The following is a 14,865-nucleotide window of genomic DNA, read 5'->3' on the forward strand; positions in this document are numbered from 1 at the left end:
CTACACTCATCCCTCTGTTTCTCTCCATTCTCCTCTCCCTTCCTCCCTCCATCCTTTTTATTCCTCTTTCTTTTGATCCCTTTTCTCTCCATCTCTCTCTCTGTCTCTCTCTGTGTGTGTGCAGGGCGGCTGAGAGCGTGTACAGTGCGCGTGCTCTGCTCTGTGTGTGTACACACACGTATGCATTTCAGCTCCCATTAGCCCCAACACGCCGCTGATGACAGTTATTACACGCCGCGCTCGCCGCTAATATCACTTACCCGTCAGGTGCCTCTGTGCGCGCGCCGACACCGGAAAAACGGCTTACGCCTAAGTCACTTCGCCACCATGAAAGCTGGGAAAGATTTATGCCCTTGGGTATGAGTGTATGAGTGCGTGTGTGTCGGTTAGGGGTGTTCTCATATATGAGGAACACTAAATTCTGAGGGAATAACAGGGTTATAGAGTTGTGATTAAACCTCAGGAGATGCATCTTAAACTACTGAGTACTGGTGCATAAAGGCAGATATATAGGTAGTGCAGCATCGACACTCAAAGGATGGTGTGGATGTGGATGGTATGTTTTTAGGATAGGAGACCTCCACAGGCATGTCTCGCTGTCATGGTTTTATCTTCTAGTATTGCATAATGCATCTTATAGTATTACCATGTGGTGAGTAGTAGTGCATCATTGTGTTTACTGACAATTTCAGTGCGATTATTGATAACAATATATGACTTCATTATTTATCTCCGATTGGAGTGTATTGCTTTACTGTTTGTGCTTGGAGGTTACTGGGACCCCATCCTGTTGGTGTGCCCAAGCGCTCAGCCCAAGCCAGCAAAGAGGATCAGCTTTCAGAGAGAGAAGGTGGGCCACAACGACTCGTCTGGCCGATCAATACACTGGTCAATCCCAACATGTGGGATTTAAAGTGGTCCATTTTGGGCTGGTAAGGAGGCAGTAATTGAAATGGCCATGAAAAGAACCGTAGCACAAGGAGGAGGACGAGAGACAGAAAGAGAGAGAGAGAGAGAGAGAGAGAGAGAGAGAGAAAAGGGGGAAAGAGGAGGAGGGGTACTAGTCATCAATTACCAAATACTGAGTGACTGATGGCTTTCCTACAGCACTAATGCTCATACACACATGCAACACACACCTACACACACACACACACACACACACACACACACACACACACACACACATATGATATGCCTCCTACCATTCTAGTGTACCAGTATGCACACATACAAACACACAGAAAATGTACACTACACACCCTCATCCTAAGACACACAGACACACACCCATAAATCCATTTACTGCATTTACATTGTTACTCTGTGGTGGACAGCTTCACTTGACACCCCCCACCCTCCCCCACCCTCACACATGGAGATGGAGATGGAGATGGATGGAGTGAGTGGACGAAGCTGCCACTGGTGATGGTCAGCGGGCACCGAGGCGGGAAATGGCCGATGATAGATTTACACACACGCTGACGCTCACGCACATAAACATGCACTCTCGCACGATGAGGACGAGCAGCCGACGACGTCTCAGCAATCTGCTTAATTCTACAAACCACACACACACACACACACAAACCCCACACACGCGCGCGCGCGCACGCACGCACGCACACACACACACAACCCCCCCCCCCCCCCCCCCCCCCCCCCCCACACACACACACACACACACACACACACACACACACACACTTTGCCTGGACATACTGGTAAATGGCTTCGGTGTGGAGATGCGTGCCTGACCCACTTACTCTCCCTCCATAAAAATGCATGAGCTTCACATCTGCACAGCAGCAGCGGCAGCAGGGGGACTGCAGAAGACATGCATGAGAGTGTGTGTGAGGGCATCTGTGTGTGTGTGTGTGTGTGTGTGTGCGTGTGTGGCTAACACATGCAACAATGCTGGTAGGACTTCAGGGAGACAAGGTCACTGTATATTCTCTGTATTGCGGACGCTCTATCTGAGAACTGGAGCAAAGCCTCTCCAGCCATGCACTGTAAAACGCATCAAACCTCAAACTAGTCCCGGTTAATCACTGATGAACATTATATTGGAAACCGCATTAAACTGCACGGCCAATTCTCAATCCAGCGTATATGACACCAAGAATTGGCTTTCATTGGTTTCATGGCAGTGCACACAATCCCTACAAACCAGCCGCACAAAGAGCTAGATCATTAACAATCCGCATTGCCAACTGAATGGCTGGGGAACAAGACAAACTGTGAATAGCAGATAAGCAGTCACCATTATGTCAACACACGGCAGTGCATACACCCACTCCGACAGGGAAAAATTATAGTGTCAGACAGAGGCTCCCCGCAGACCAGTGTGTGTTCGGAGCGGGGGATCAATGCTGACAAGATCTTATTACCATTATGGGTCAGGAAAGGCAGCCATTCTTTTAATCAGATAAGGACCTTTTGGCCCAACACGCACATGATTACACACGGCAGATATTCAGGCCGCTGCTTTTTATTTGATTGTCTTGAGTCGTCAATCACGGCTGCTGGCCCTGGTCCAGGACGCGTGTTTACTACCGGTGTAATTACTGACCTGTGAGATCACACAGATTGAACTCAGATCAGCCTCGGCACGGCGCGGTTCAGGACGGAGCGCTGCCGCCGCTTCACTACGCTGAGGAGCAGAGGGGTCTGAGAAGTGCCATGATGCACCTGCACAGTGGCTTTGGAGGGATGAATTATTTAAGGAATGGTGGACACGCACAGAGAGGTGCACATGCGCGCGCTCACAACACACACACACACACACACACACACACACACACACACACACACACACACACACACACACACACACACACACACACACACACACACACACACACACACACACACACACACACACACACACACACACACACACACACATAATCATTTTGTTGCAAGCTTGCAGTTGGCTGTGTTGGCTGATGATGTGCAGTGTGGGGTGATGGGTTAGCTCATCATAACAGATTGTTTGCACAACACAGTCCTTAATCCAGCTCCATTACATCAAGCCTCTTTAACAGAATATGCCAGAACATCTTACTCAGACTCTCAACAGCCAAAACAGTAAACATATTCAACATGATTCTGTTACAAGCTCTCCAACAAACTGGGCTGATGTGAGCGCTCTGCAAGACCTTATCCAGCGCTGCTATGAGCCGCTTCCAACAAAGGGTGAACATCTGTCGGAGAGGAGAGGAGAGGAGAGGAGAGCAGCCCGATGTTTTTTTAATGAACATTGATGGATGGATGGATGGATGGATGGATTGGACCATCAACAGAGAGAAAAATCTCAGAAATGTAGACATAATGATTTTGGACATGAGCAGAGTGTAGTTTGCCACGGATTAAAATATCAAGAACCAACCTAATTACTGCAATTGGAGCATCTAGGCCAGGTCAGTGGGAACCGTTACTGATTTTTTTTTCTTCTTCAGGGTCCCCCCCCCCCCCCCCCCCCCCCTTCATGTTATTATGACAGGCATCATAGCAACACCAGTTTGCTTCCCAGATCCTGAAATGACCAGGATGTTGTTATAACGGTAAACGATGTCTGTAGGCTACACGTTGATGCATTATTTATGAGTGTGATCGTAGCCATGTCCGTGGCGGGACCTCTCTGACTGCCGGTCGATGGGTCGGCTGGCTGACTGTGTCACTGGTACTTTGGCCGGAAACCCAGCGAGAGGAGAGGAGAGGGGAGGAGAAGAGAAGAGAGGAGAGGAGAGGAGAGATGGGGCCAGATGGCGGGGCAGAGCAGGTCCATGACTGGGGAGGGACAGGAGGATCCTTCAGGGCCAAAAGATGCTTCTGCATGAGGGAGCAGTGGCTAACAGATTGGCGCCGGTGGTCCACGCCACGCCACGGCATGGGCACTGTGTGTTCAGATGGGCCCGTGCCACAGAAGCCAGAGCTTGTGTTCGGCCGCTGATGAAGAGCAGAAAGGGCAGCACGGAGGCGCTCACACTCACATGTTCTCTTCCTCACAGTGTGACTGAGAACGTGTCACTGAGAACACAGCCTTTCTGAGAGGCCTGTCTTTCAGCCTACTACTGTACTACACACATGTTCCTCTACTCACCGAGTGACTGAGGGCTCTCAGATCCTGCCTCGCTTTTCTGAGAGGCTCATCTGGCATCTCTCAGCACTGAACCACACATCAGCTAGTGAGCTGTCTTTTCTACCGGAATTTCCCAACTATTAGCCACGGCTTATACATTGATTTTGCAAAATTTCTTCAGCTATGAGGTTAATACATGGGGGCAGTTAATATAGTATTAATATGGTATCCAGCGGCTTACACACAATGTGGCTACTGCACAGGAAATGACTACTTCTCTGTATTAGTAACAGAATGTAATAAACTGTGTAGGATCCTCAATGAAGAAGATGAGAATGGTAGAAAAGAGACAAGACAAGAAAGACACAGGCCTGAGAACACATATCAAACATACTGGACAACGAGAACACGAACGAGAACGAGAACGAGTTCCTACCATCTGTTCACATACTCCTTTAGACCTCATAAGCATGTAGGTACACAAAGTGGATGGGAAGTGGATTAAATCAGAGGTGCATTCAGGGGATCTCGAATGTCTCTCCTCTTCCCAGCATGTTTACACTCCACAGCACCTCAGCCCCCTCTGGGACACCAAGCATCCCCCACCAACCCTCTCCTCCTCCTCCTCCTCCTCCTCCTTCTCCTCCTCCACACAGATTGTACCACAAGTTAACAAGCATCTATGTAACAAACAACTCTCTCTCTCACTCACACACACACACACACACACACACACACACACACTTATTTAAATGTGCTACAAATAAAATGACTTGACTTGACACACAAACTCCATGAGATACCCATACTCGGAAGACAGCTACCCCCAATGACGCACATCATTTGCAAAAAAAAAAGCCAAACATCCACACGCGTTCCCGTTATAGGCCAGGATGACGCCGGGAGAGGAGGAGAGGTCCAACGCACAGCCTTGAGTTTGCATAAGCTGCCTTGTCATCCGTCAGGAGCTGCCAGGCCGCCGGCACGGCCACTCGCAACTCCACCTACGGGGCTCACGCCCAGGCACATGTGAGATGACACAGAGAGAGGGAGAGGGAGAGAGAGAGAGAGAGAGAGAGAGAGAGAGAGAGAGAGAGGCAGGCTGCCCACGGACACAAACCCACACAGGACAGAAACGGACACGCGGAGGCTACACGGCCAAGGTCACTGCCGACAGTGATGCTGACTGAAACAAGTGTGAGCGCTGTCTCGGGAGGTAGCCGTCACCGACAGGCAACACTGTCCTGTTTGGATTGACGGGTATGGACTGTGATACAAAACAAAACAACCCCCAAAAAATAATAAAAAATGCACCTTTCTTTAACATCCACTCACTATTGTTCTATCAACTTCTCCCCTTATAAGGGAAGGTGACGTCATTCTGAGCAAGCTTGAGAGTGGCTGTCTACAACCTGGTGGTGTGATTATCTAACCCATTCAGGGATAACCACACACACGCACGCACGCGCGCGCACACACACACACACACACACACACACACACACACAGATGCAAAGAGGGGCTCTAGCAGGAGCAAGCAGCATATCGTGCATTTCTACCGCTATATCGCACAAATAGGAGTGTTTGAATCAGAATCAATATATTGCTTCTCTTTGCGTGTAATTTCAAGTTCGTGAATACACGATAAAATCGTTTTTATATTATGATGTACACAGCAACACAGCAGCAAATCGTAGACATTTCATGATCAACATAAGTCTTCATCCTGTACTGGTTTTGCTGTTTTTCTATTAATCAAACACAGCGAAATGACTTTCGATGCAAAGCCTGTCAGAAGGTCAACATTCTCCGGCTGAATGAACACAACGCTTGTGCGTTAAAAGGTTCGTCAACCAAGAGAAGACATCTCAGTTCTAGTACCATTTCAGGCAAAAGGGATGTAACCAAGTCCCGAATAACAGTACAACTGCCGGGATTATAGTGGGTGGGGTACCCGTGCTGCTGTCCTGTTCCGTTCAATGGGAAAAAATAAACATCTAATAATGATGCGTAATAGTTTCTTTGAGACCTCGCTGGGACGCACCTGTATTCAAATCCCGACCGCAACTCAATTAAATGGATACAAATCCTAGTTATTTTGTATGGCTATTGTTCTGTTTAACGTCCCCATGTTCTTGTAACCACAGCTGTTGCATTAATTGACATGGGGTGCTGCCTTACGGCTATCCATAATGGTGTTTTATTGAATGTGATGGTCACTAGCACGGGTTTTTTTGACAGGCTCCTTCGCCTTGTCTACATCTCAATAAACGTTTCATATTATTATTGTTACATTATCGTAACAAACGTTGCAACGACATCCGATGGCATGCAACATCCATGTAACGTTACCTTCTGATAGATGTGACTGGGTGCAAGTAATTCAAAATTACTTACCGCCTTTCAGTGGCTCGGGTCTATTTGGTCGCGTCACTTTCGTGGATGGATGCAATGATACAAGCCAAGGCTACAGACCACTCGCTGACTTCTGCTGAAAGACACACATTGAAGGGCTAGACTGACTACATGTATGGGAAAAATAAGCGTTGGACGAAAACGAATGTGGGCATTATGCTGTGTAACTAGCAAGCTATTCACATCTTTACCACTAGGATAGCTAGTTAGCCACTCAGGTCAAGAAGACCGACGATTGCCTGCTTCTGTCAGACCCCCACAAATGGGCGACCGACCAAAGCAGGACCACGCTCACCAACGTCAACTTCCTTCACTACGTTGGAGCCAGGAGTGATGTTGACACTTCACTACAAAGCGCTCACTGAGAAGCGTGCGGTTGATTTCTGCACAATCTGCAATGATGCTGAGTTGCGTGTAACTCATCAAATGTTAACATTTACCAGACCGGTATGATACGCTGTAAGGGGTTTGCTGTGGCTTTATGCTGGCTAGCAATACGTATTTTCTGAATGACAGATCAGATCATGTGAATCACAGATTACGCTGGGCAAGTCATGTAAATGAGGATATAACGCAAGTATTAAAAAGACATTCAGTACCGTTAACGTACAGGGGTACAGCGAGTCAGTTTTGTCAGTCACCAACAATGTGAATGCTGGCTAACATTAACTGCATTGACTAAGCTAACAAACCGCTAACCATCTCTACCAACGTTCGCTACCTGTCAAGTTACCGCTCTAGGAGGCTAACTAGCTATGTTCTGGCTAGATACCTGTGTTGTGTCTCACCGTAGTCCTCCGGGAGACCGTATCCAGGTGGAGCAAACCGCTAGCTATGTTAATGTGAGCCCAATTAAATCAGAGCGTCCAATACAGTGTCGCATCGTCATTTACCACTAGCAATGTCAACCCTCCCCAGCCGTGCACAAGAATCGTCGGTGGCACATTTGAAGACTAGTATAACGTTAGTCTCCTCCAGCTGGGCTTCGTCCATTGAGCAACTGCCTTGCACCCGAACTTGATGCTGTTCTTTCACTCCCTTAGGGAGGGGTGACGTACAAATTAGCCCATTCGTTACCTACCGTGTCAATCATATTTTAAAAACACTGCGATTGGCCATTGGCGTTAGGGGCATGGCTACAGACTACTATTTTATGATTCCGCCACCTGGTGGCCATGCTACATTTCTAAAACAAATGACTTGACTCCCAAAATGACTCAATATTATTTCTCAACAAGAAAATAAGTTAATAATAAAGGCGTTTTTATTTCAATATTTAATGGTAGGTGGGTTGCAGTCTCTACAATAATAAAATACAACAAATCTGCGAAAAAAGAAAAATCAATACAATTATTTGAATGTACAAAATAATCACTGCCCTCTGTCCTCGAGACTGTTAGCCCTCCTACCTGACAACCCTGTTCCATTTTCAGCACAGCAACAGGAGAGTCCACCGACACAGAGTGTCTGTTTTTTGGAGGAAATAAAACTGAGATAGTACTGCACGACCAGAAAGAAAGAGAGTTTGGAAATCCTGTTATGGACATGTGTTGACACAATCAAGCCTGGCTTGAGTGTTCCAAGTGCCTCTCATCATTCTGGGGTCCAGTATAGTACTCTGGTGCATTCGCTCACCCAGACATGTCAATGTGGTAAGACATTAAATAAAAAAAGAAAAGAAACAGCCTAAAGGCCAAATAAGGATTTGACCACATCGATGTCCAGTTCTCCACTTACAAATCATTATTTATGTCATTTGTTTTAAATCACATCATGAAATGTGGTTGGCTTTAAGTATTCACTGAAGTCATGGCTTAAGGAGCACCGAACCTCTCCTATATGGGAGGGTGGATACTCTGCACCAACTTCATCTTACAGAATAAGAGGCATTTCATATGATGCCTATATGGGCATGTAATATGCGATCTCTATCTATAGGAAAAGTCACTGAATCCATACCTTCCAACACACATGTAATAGGGAGGAAGATCAAGGGCGATAAAATAACGCTCAATCAAGAGAATGGTGAACACTTAAAAAACATTTGATAGAAAAAAGGAGAGGGGAAAAAGAAAAGCAAAAGAAGAACTGGTGTGTGTGTGAGTGTGTAGGAGGGATTGACACAGCGGGGAAGAACCGTGGCTGCTGTGCTCAGAGGAAGTAGGGAGTCGTCGTTCTAGGCGGTATGACCCTCTCGGAGTCGGGCACAGCACGGAACAGCTTGGGTTCTCTCGTGTTGACGTCCTTGAAGACCATGATGGAGGCGATGTTGCCGCAACGGTAGCAGTAGTTGGGGGCGGACCACACCGTCACCAGTTTCTCGTCAAACATGAACTTGTAGCCCTCGTGGACCAGCTGGTGGGCCCGGCAGATCAGCTTCAGGTTGTTGATGTGAACAAACTTGGGGAGGAGACGAAGAGCAAAGCTTAGATCAAGCATTTGGAGAACTATGTCTAGGGTGGGCTGTGATGAAAGTTACAGTGTAGTACAAAGAAATGCGGACGTGTCTCAATGTGCATACATGCCACAATGTAAACAACAAGGATAGTGTTGCATCATAAACACTACTTGACAAAGTTACAATATCACTATGCCAACCCCATTTAATGCAGCAGTAAGGAGTTTGGATTTAACCAACCTAAAAGCCATGAACATTTGGGATACACCGCCAATAGCCTCAATGGAATGGATAAAAGCTCAAGTCATTTTTCATATCAGCAAAGTACATGGCATGGCTTAACTGGATGGCAGAATGGATTTACACATGTAAATGTGGTACCACCCAGAAGGGGATACCAAAACTAGTTGCCTTACAACTAGCTTTTTAAATTTTTTTTAGAAAAGGCAAATTGTTGCATTGTGTTGCTTCACTGTCTGTTGAAACATACTCTGTTTTTATTTTGTAGATTAATAGGTAGGCCTTTTATGACAAATAACCAGTGGGCCTTACCTCATTGGTGACTTTGGCTCCAAACAGCCAGCCTGCTCCCCTGGGGCTGATGGCCCAGGTGTCCACATCCTCCGGGTCAGACCACACCAGGTCACAGAACGCCCCCTTGTGGGGAATCTCCTGGTTGCGCTCGATGGTGCGTATCTGATCGAGGGTCTTGATGTCTGGGGAGAGGCCTCCATGCACACAGAGGATCTGCTCATCTATCAACTGCAGAGAGACATTTGGATCAGGCGTAGGACATCTCAGTGCTGAGTCTATTCACTACTCAGGGAAATGCAGAAGTACTTACAGCTGCCACAGTCAGCATGTCAAACACCTTTGTGCAGTATCGCCACGCATTTGCATTTCCATATTTAGTTTGGCACTCATCTGAAACACAGATTTAAAAAAAAAAAAAAAAAGTATTTCAATAACCATCAAAAGTTATACTTATGAACACGTAAATGTATAACAGCCTACAAACTAATAACTATACCAATCATATCAGTTAATAAAGACTTTGATATATGCAATTTAATACCCATCAGTCTATCAAAATTCAAATGATGCGATACACAATCTATGCGAGCTGCCACAGAATGAGGATAGGAGAGCGTGGAGCCAGCTCTGCAGAACTCACCATAGAATCCATAGACCTGTGTAATCTGCCTGCTCTCGTGGTTGCCCCGCAGCAGCGTGATGCGGTCTGGCCACTTGGCTTTTAATGCTAGCAGATATGTGAACGTCTCTAAGCTGTAGTAACCCCTGTCCACAAAGTCTCCCTGCGGAGGAAAAAAAAACAGAAGTCTTAGGCCTTGCATTCAACATAAAGAGACTTTCAAAGAAATAGTGGTCACAAAGTAAGTCATCATGGGTTTGATTCCCGGCTACCACCGTTGTGCCCTAGAGCAAGGCGTTGCTCCAGGAGACAGGGCCCTGCAATCTGTAAGTCACTTTGGATAACACTGTCGGCTATGTTAAATAAAAATATAAATACCACTAACAGGTTGTATTCTGCAATATTAGTCCTGTGTGTTAGTTAGTACCTTCCTTTCCACACCAAAGAACAATCTGGTACAGACTGTGTACTAATTAAAAAATGAGGCAGTCATTTTAATCTCATCTGTACAGCGGTGTCACTGCCACAGCATGGTGAAAAACATCTTTTGCCACTGATCCACACACACTGTCCTATCTTTACACTGAATCAAAACAATTTGAAGTCTTATCTTCAACTTTGCCCTCGCCCTAGAAATCTTTTAAAAAGTTTGCATTCACACATATGAAACATCACGGTCCCCTGTTCACATCTGTGCTATTTAGATATGTTGTACTGTATAGACGCGAGAGAGAGACAGGAAGTGAGTGGGAGAGAGAGTTGGGGCGGTATCCGGAAAGGACCACGGGGCGGGCATCGAACCCTGGTCGCCAACGTGCAGTGCAGAGGGCCCAGCCAGTTGTGCCACGGCAGGGACCACCAATTGCAGTCTTTAACAGTAATAAATTGTAGACTTTTTTTCTTGCGGACTACGTTTCAAATTTCAGTTTCCACATAAACATATTAAAGCAATACTAAAGCACTCAATCGGACGCACACTATTTGTTTATCCAGCAAATAACAATGTCCACAGAAAAGTAGCGTATGTTGCAAAGAATGATATATTGCGACATCGATGCCAAGTCAAATTTGTAGTTTCTTATGTCTCATTTCCTCAAACTACAGATACGCTACTCGATCTGGTAAAGTCTTATAGTATAGCCGATAGAGGGCCGCAAAGTGAATGCAGAAGTGCCATTCATCTTGAAATGATATTGTAAACGCTATTTTAAGGTACGAAACTCTTTAGTGTTGTTTTACGTAGCAGAACATATGTCAGTTAAGTCAATTAACGTAAAAAAACGACATCTGCTAAAAATACTAGTCCCATTGTGCATCAAAAATATTGTCAATGAATTTTAGGTGAGCAGTACCTACAGGCTTATTGAAAATGAACCATGATACCAGTACTGATGCACATACCGAATCGTGATTTTTGTGTGCCATTACACCCCTAGCTACAACACAGGGAATGTTTCATAATGAAAAAACTATAGGCTACTACAAAAGTTCAGACAACAACGGAAAAGAACAAGAGGCATGAACGTGAAAACACTTCTCAATACTGTCTTCATTTTGCAGTGATGGTTGACTATGTGGTCTTTTTATCATTATAATCTATTTATCAAATTCACAAACTTTCAAGGACCCATGGGAACCCTGCTCAATTTTAACAGGGACATCCTATTTTTTTAGCATATTTATGAATCATGGATATGGAAGAAAAACATTGCTCTTCAAAACAATTATTCACAATTGCTTACCATAAATATATAGTTTGTGTCTGGAACCTGACCTCCGGTTCTGAAGAGTTCACATAAGTCATAAAACTGAAAACACACACAAAACAGTTAGAGTTTACTTAAACAACTGAAAGAAAACACACGTAGCTGATAAAGCTCATTGTATTTCAAGACGCACCTGTCCATGGATGTCTCCACATACGGTAACTGGGGTGGATACAGGCTGTACATTTGATTCTTCTAGTAACAGGTCACATACATAATCACACAATCTCTGCAACAACACAGTAAAAAAACAATAATTATAATCACTTTTAAACTAGTATGGCATTCAGTGTGAATACAACTTGTATATCATGTTACTATCCATTACCACAGCACAGCTAAAAGGAAAACTGAGATTTAGCCTGTCACTATGCTCTAGAAAAATACATACAATCATTGTTATATTAAGGGGTAAATCATGCTGCACTTACTGACTGGCAATGCACTGTCTAGTTTTGAAATACAGAGGCGTGTTAGCCTATGCATAGGCGTTGACGTTAGACAACCTGAGTAAGGGACACAAGTCTACTTTCTCTCATCTTACAATCAGTCAAATACTTTACTACCAGGAGCGACCTGCCACCATCAGCAGATTGGCCCTGGCCTATTTTACAGCCTAAACTACAGTTGACAGTTAAGTAACTAGCGTTGTCGAGCTATTTTTACAGATTTGTTAGGCTAGGCCTAACGTCACAACATGCAAGTTGTCAAGAAAGACGGTTTGGTTAATGACCTGTGCCATATGAATTCAGTTTTACATAGCAGGATAGTTGGTTAACGTTAAGTTAACTCACGCTAATTTAGACAACTTTACTCAGCTAACGTTAACATTTCAATTGAGGACGCCAGGCTCAATATCCTAGCTAGCACATACTCAAATGTAACTATGATCATGATATTCAATACCTGGAAGATAGGTAACGCTGTAACCAAACATTTATTTAAGATACAAATAAGGTTTCGTTAGAAGGACGACATTCAAGTCATGCCTAGCATAGACTAGCCAGGTGTAACGTTAAAATGCAACGTTGGGGTTAGAATCGCTAGTCAGTAAGCTCAGCTAGCCGTTCATCACTTAACCTGATTTCAAAAGTTGTACTTTTCTTGATGACGCCAGTCATATGAGCCATTTAACTTTAATGTCTCTAAGATTATTGATAATTTCTTCCAGTCAAGTGTTTTTGGAAGCTGTCTGGCTGCGTTTGCCGAAAAGCTAGCTAACGTTAACGTACCTTAGCTAGTTAACGGCAGCTAACGCTAACGTTTGCTTGGCAGGAAACAGAACAGCCAGCAGGGCCGATACATATTCTGACTGCAAATGTACTTATCCTAAGAACTACAAAGAGATATTGTATAACTTAACCAATCATTTTATAGCTTACCTTTAAATCGTTCTCTGGGAGATATTTGCACTGTCTCGCAATCTCGACATATTTATCCAAGTCTAACGGCGCCATTTTAAGAACAACAACTAATGCTGAATCAAAAAGGAAGTACCCCTACGTCATTGCCTCTTCTTCTGTTATATTATTGGTAGTTGGTGTTAGTCCCTCTTTAGCCCAAACTTATAATCAATTTATGAAAATATATTTTTATTAGCCAAATACTTTATGCACAAATTGAAATCCTCCTCCTCTCTATATTCATCAATTGCATAAAGATATAACAATAGGATTTAAACCATAACCAAGGCAGCCCTCCTGAAACTCCCCCCTCCCCCCCACTGTAATGACCTCCTTCATTACCTTTTTTACTTGTTAACTAGCCTATCTGATTAACTACTATTATGTATATGTCTGTAAATGTTTATGTGGTTCCTGACTTTGTAGGCCTAGCTGAACCCAGACAATCTCTTTAACCAGATGTGGAGTTGAAAGACCAGACACAGCGTCATCCCCTTTACTGTGACAATAAACCTGACAACAAGATCAAGCAATATGATGGCTATAGAAGGTGCACCCTTATTGATCAGCCAGAGCTTGTTATGTCTGCCAAATTGTATAACCCTTTACAACGCTTCACCCTGCAACGGAACATTTCTTCAAACTCAACTGATCTTAAAATTCAGAACATCACTGAGCATAACTAAGCAGTAGGACACACGTGGGAGTGGTGTTAAAGGATGTCACCATACTGCCACAGCTGTAATTCAGCTGTAGGCAGATTTATGCAATACGCACAAGTGGATGTTCTGAGATACAACCTCTCGCCATGACTCATGGAATCTCTTAGTTGAACCTAACTGTTAAAGGGATATTCCGCCATTTTTGGAAATACGCTCATTTTCCACCTCCCCTCGAGCAAAACATTCGATATTTACCTTGTTCTCGTTCATCCAGCCATTCTGTGAGTCTGGCGATACAACTTTTAGCTTCAGCCTAGCATAGATCATTGAATCGGATTAGACCATTAGCTTCTCGCCTGCTAGCTTCATGTTTAAAAGTTACTAAGATTTCTGGTAATTTTCCCATTTAAAACGTGTCTCCTCTCAAGTTAGAAAGTGCAATAAGACCAACTGAAAATGAAACCTGGCGTTTTTCTAGGCTGATTTGACATGGAACTACACTCTCATCTGGCGTAATAATCGAGGCAACTTGCAAACGTACCATAGGCGCAGTGATATCGTACGCAGCATCTGAAAATAGTCACCATAGACAACAAGCAATAGTAGTGCCAGTAGTGTGCAAGTTGCCTTGATTATTACGCCAGATGAGAGTGTAGTTCCATGTCAAATCAGCCTAGAAAAACGCCAGGTTTCATTTTCAGTTGGTCTTATTGCACTTTCTAACTTGAGAGGAGACACGTTTTAAATGAGAAAATTACCAGAAATCTTAGTCACTTTTAAACATGAAGCTAGCAGGCGAGAAGCTAATGGTCTAATCCAATTCAATGATCTATGCTAGGCTGAAGCTAAAAGTTGTATCGCCAGACTCACAGAATGGCTGGATGAACGGGAACAAGATAAATATCGATTGTTTTGCTCGAGGGGAGGTGGAAAATGAGCGTATTTCCAAAAATGGCGGAATATCCCTTTAAGCTCTTTAATACT

General features: G+C 44.5%; 2 protein-coding genes across 2 annotated transcripts in view; both read right to left on the minus strand.

The window, feature by feature from the left end:
- Nucleotides 1-7,407, minus strand: part of scai (suppressor of cancer cell invasion) — a 45,293-nt gene extending 37,886 nt beyond the window's left edge. Inside the window, exon 1 of the mRNA XM_062554626.1 lies at nt 7,393-7,407. The gene's annotated coding sequence lies outside the window, so the exon portion shown is untranslated. The remainder of the gene's footprint in view (nt 1-7,392) is intronic.
- A 334-nt stretch (nt 7,408-7,741) lies between these two features.
- On the minus strand, nt 7,742-13,314 carry ppp6c (protein phosphatase 6, catalytic subunit). The gene is made up of 7 exons (XM_062554061.1): nt 13,199-13,314; nt 11,950-12,045; nt 11,793-11,858; nt 10,072-10,213; nt 9,742-9,821; nt 9,450-9,659; nt 7,742-8,899 (listed from the first exon to the last, which is right to left on the minus strand). Exons 1-7 carry the CDS (start codon nt 13,271-13,273, stop codon nt 8,651-8,653), a joined length of 918 nt encoding a protein of 305 aa, XP_062410045.1. The 5' UTR covers nt 13,274-13,314; the 3' UTR covers nt 7,742-8,650.
- Nucleotides 13,315-14,865: the final 1,551 nt, after the last annotated feature.

This window comes from Sardina pilchardus, chromosome 14, assembly GCF_963854185.1.
Source record: "Sardina pilchardus chromosome 14, fSarPil1.1, whole genome shotgun sequence".
Classification (NCBI taxonomy): Eukaryota; Metazoa; Chordata; class Actinopteri; order Clupeiformes; family Clupeidae; genus Sardina; species Sardina pilchardus.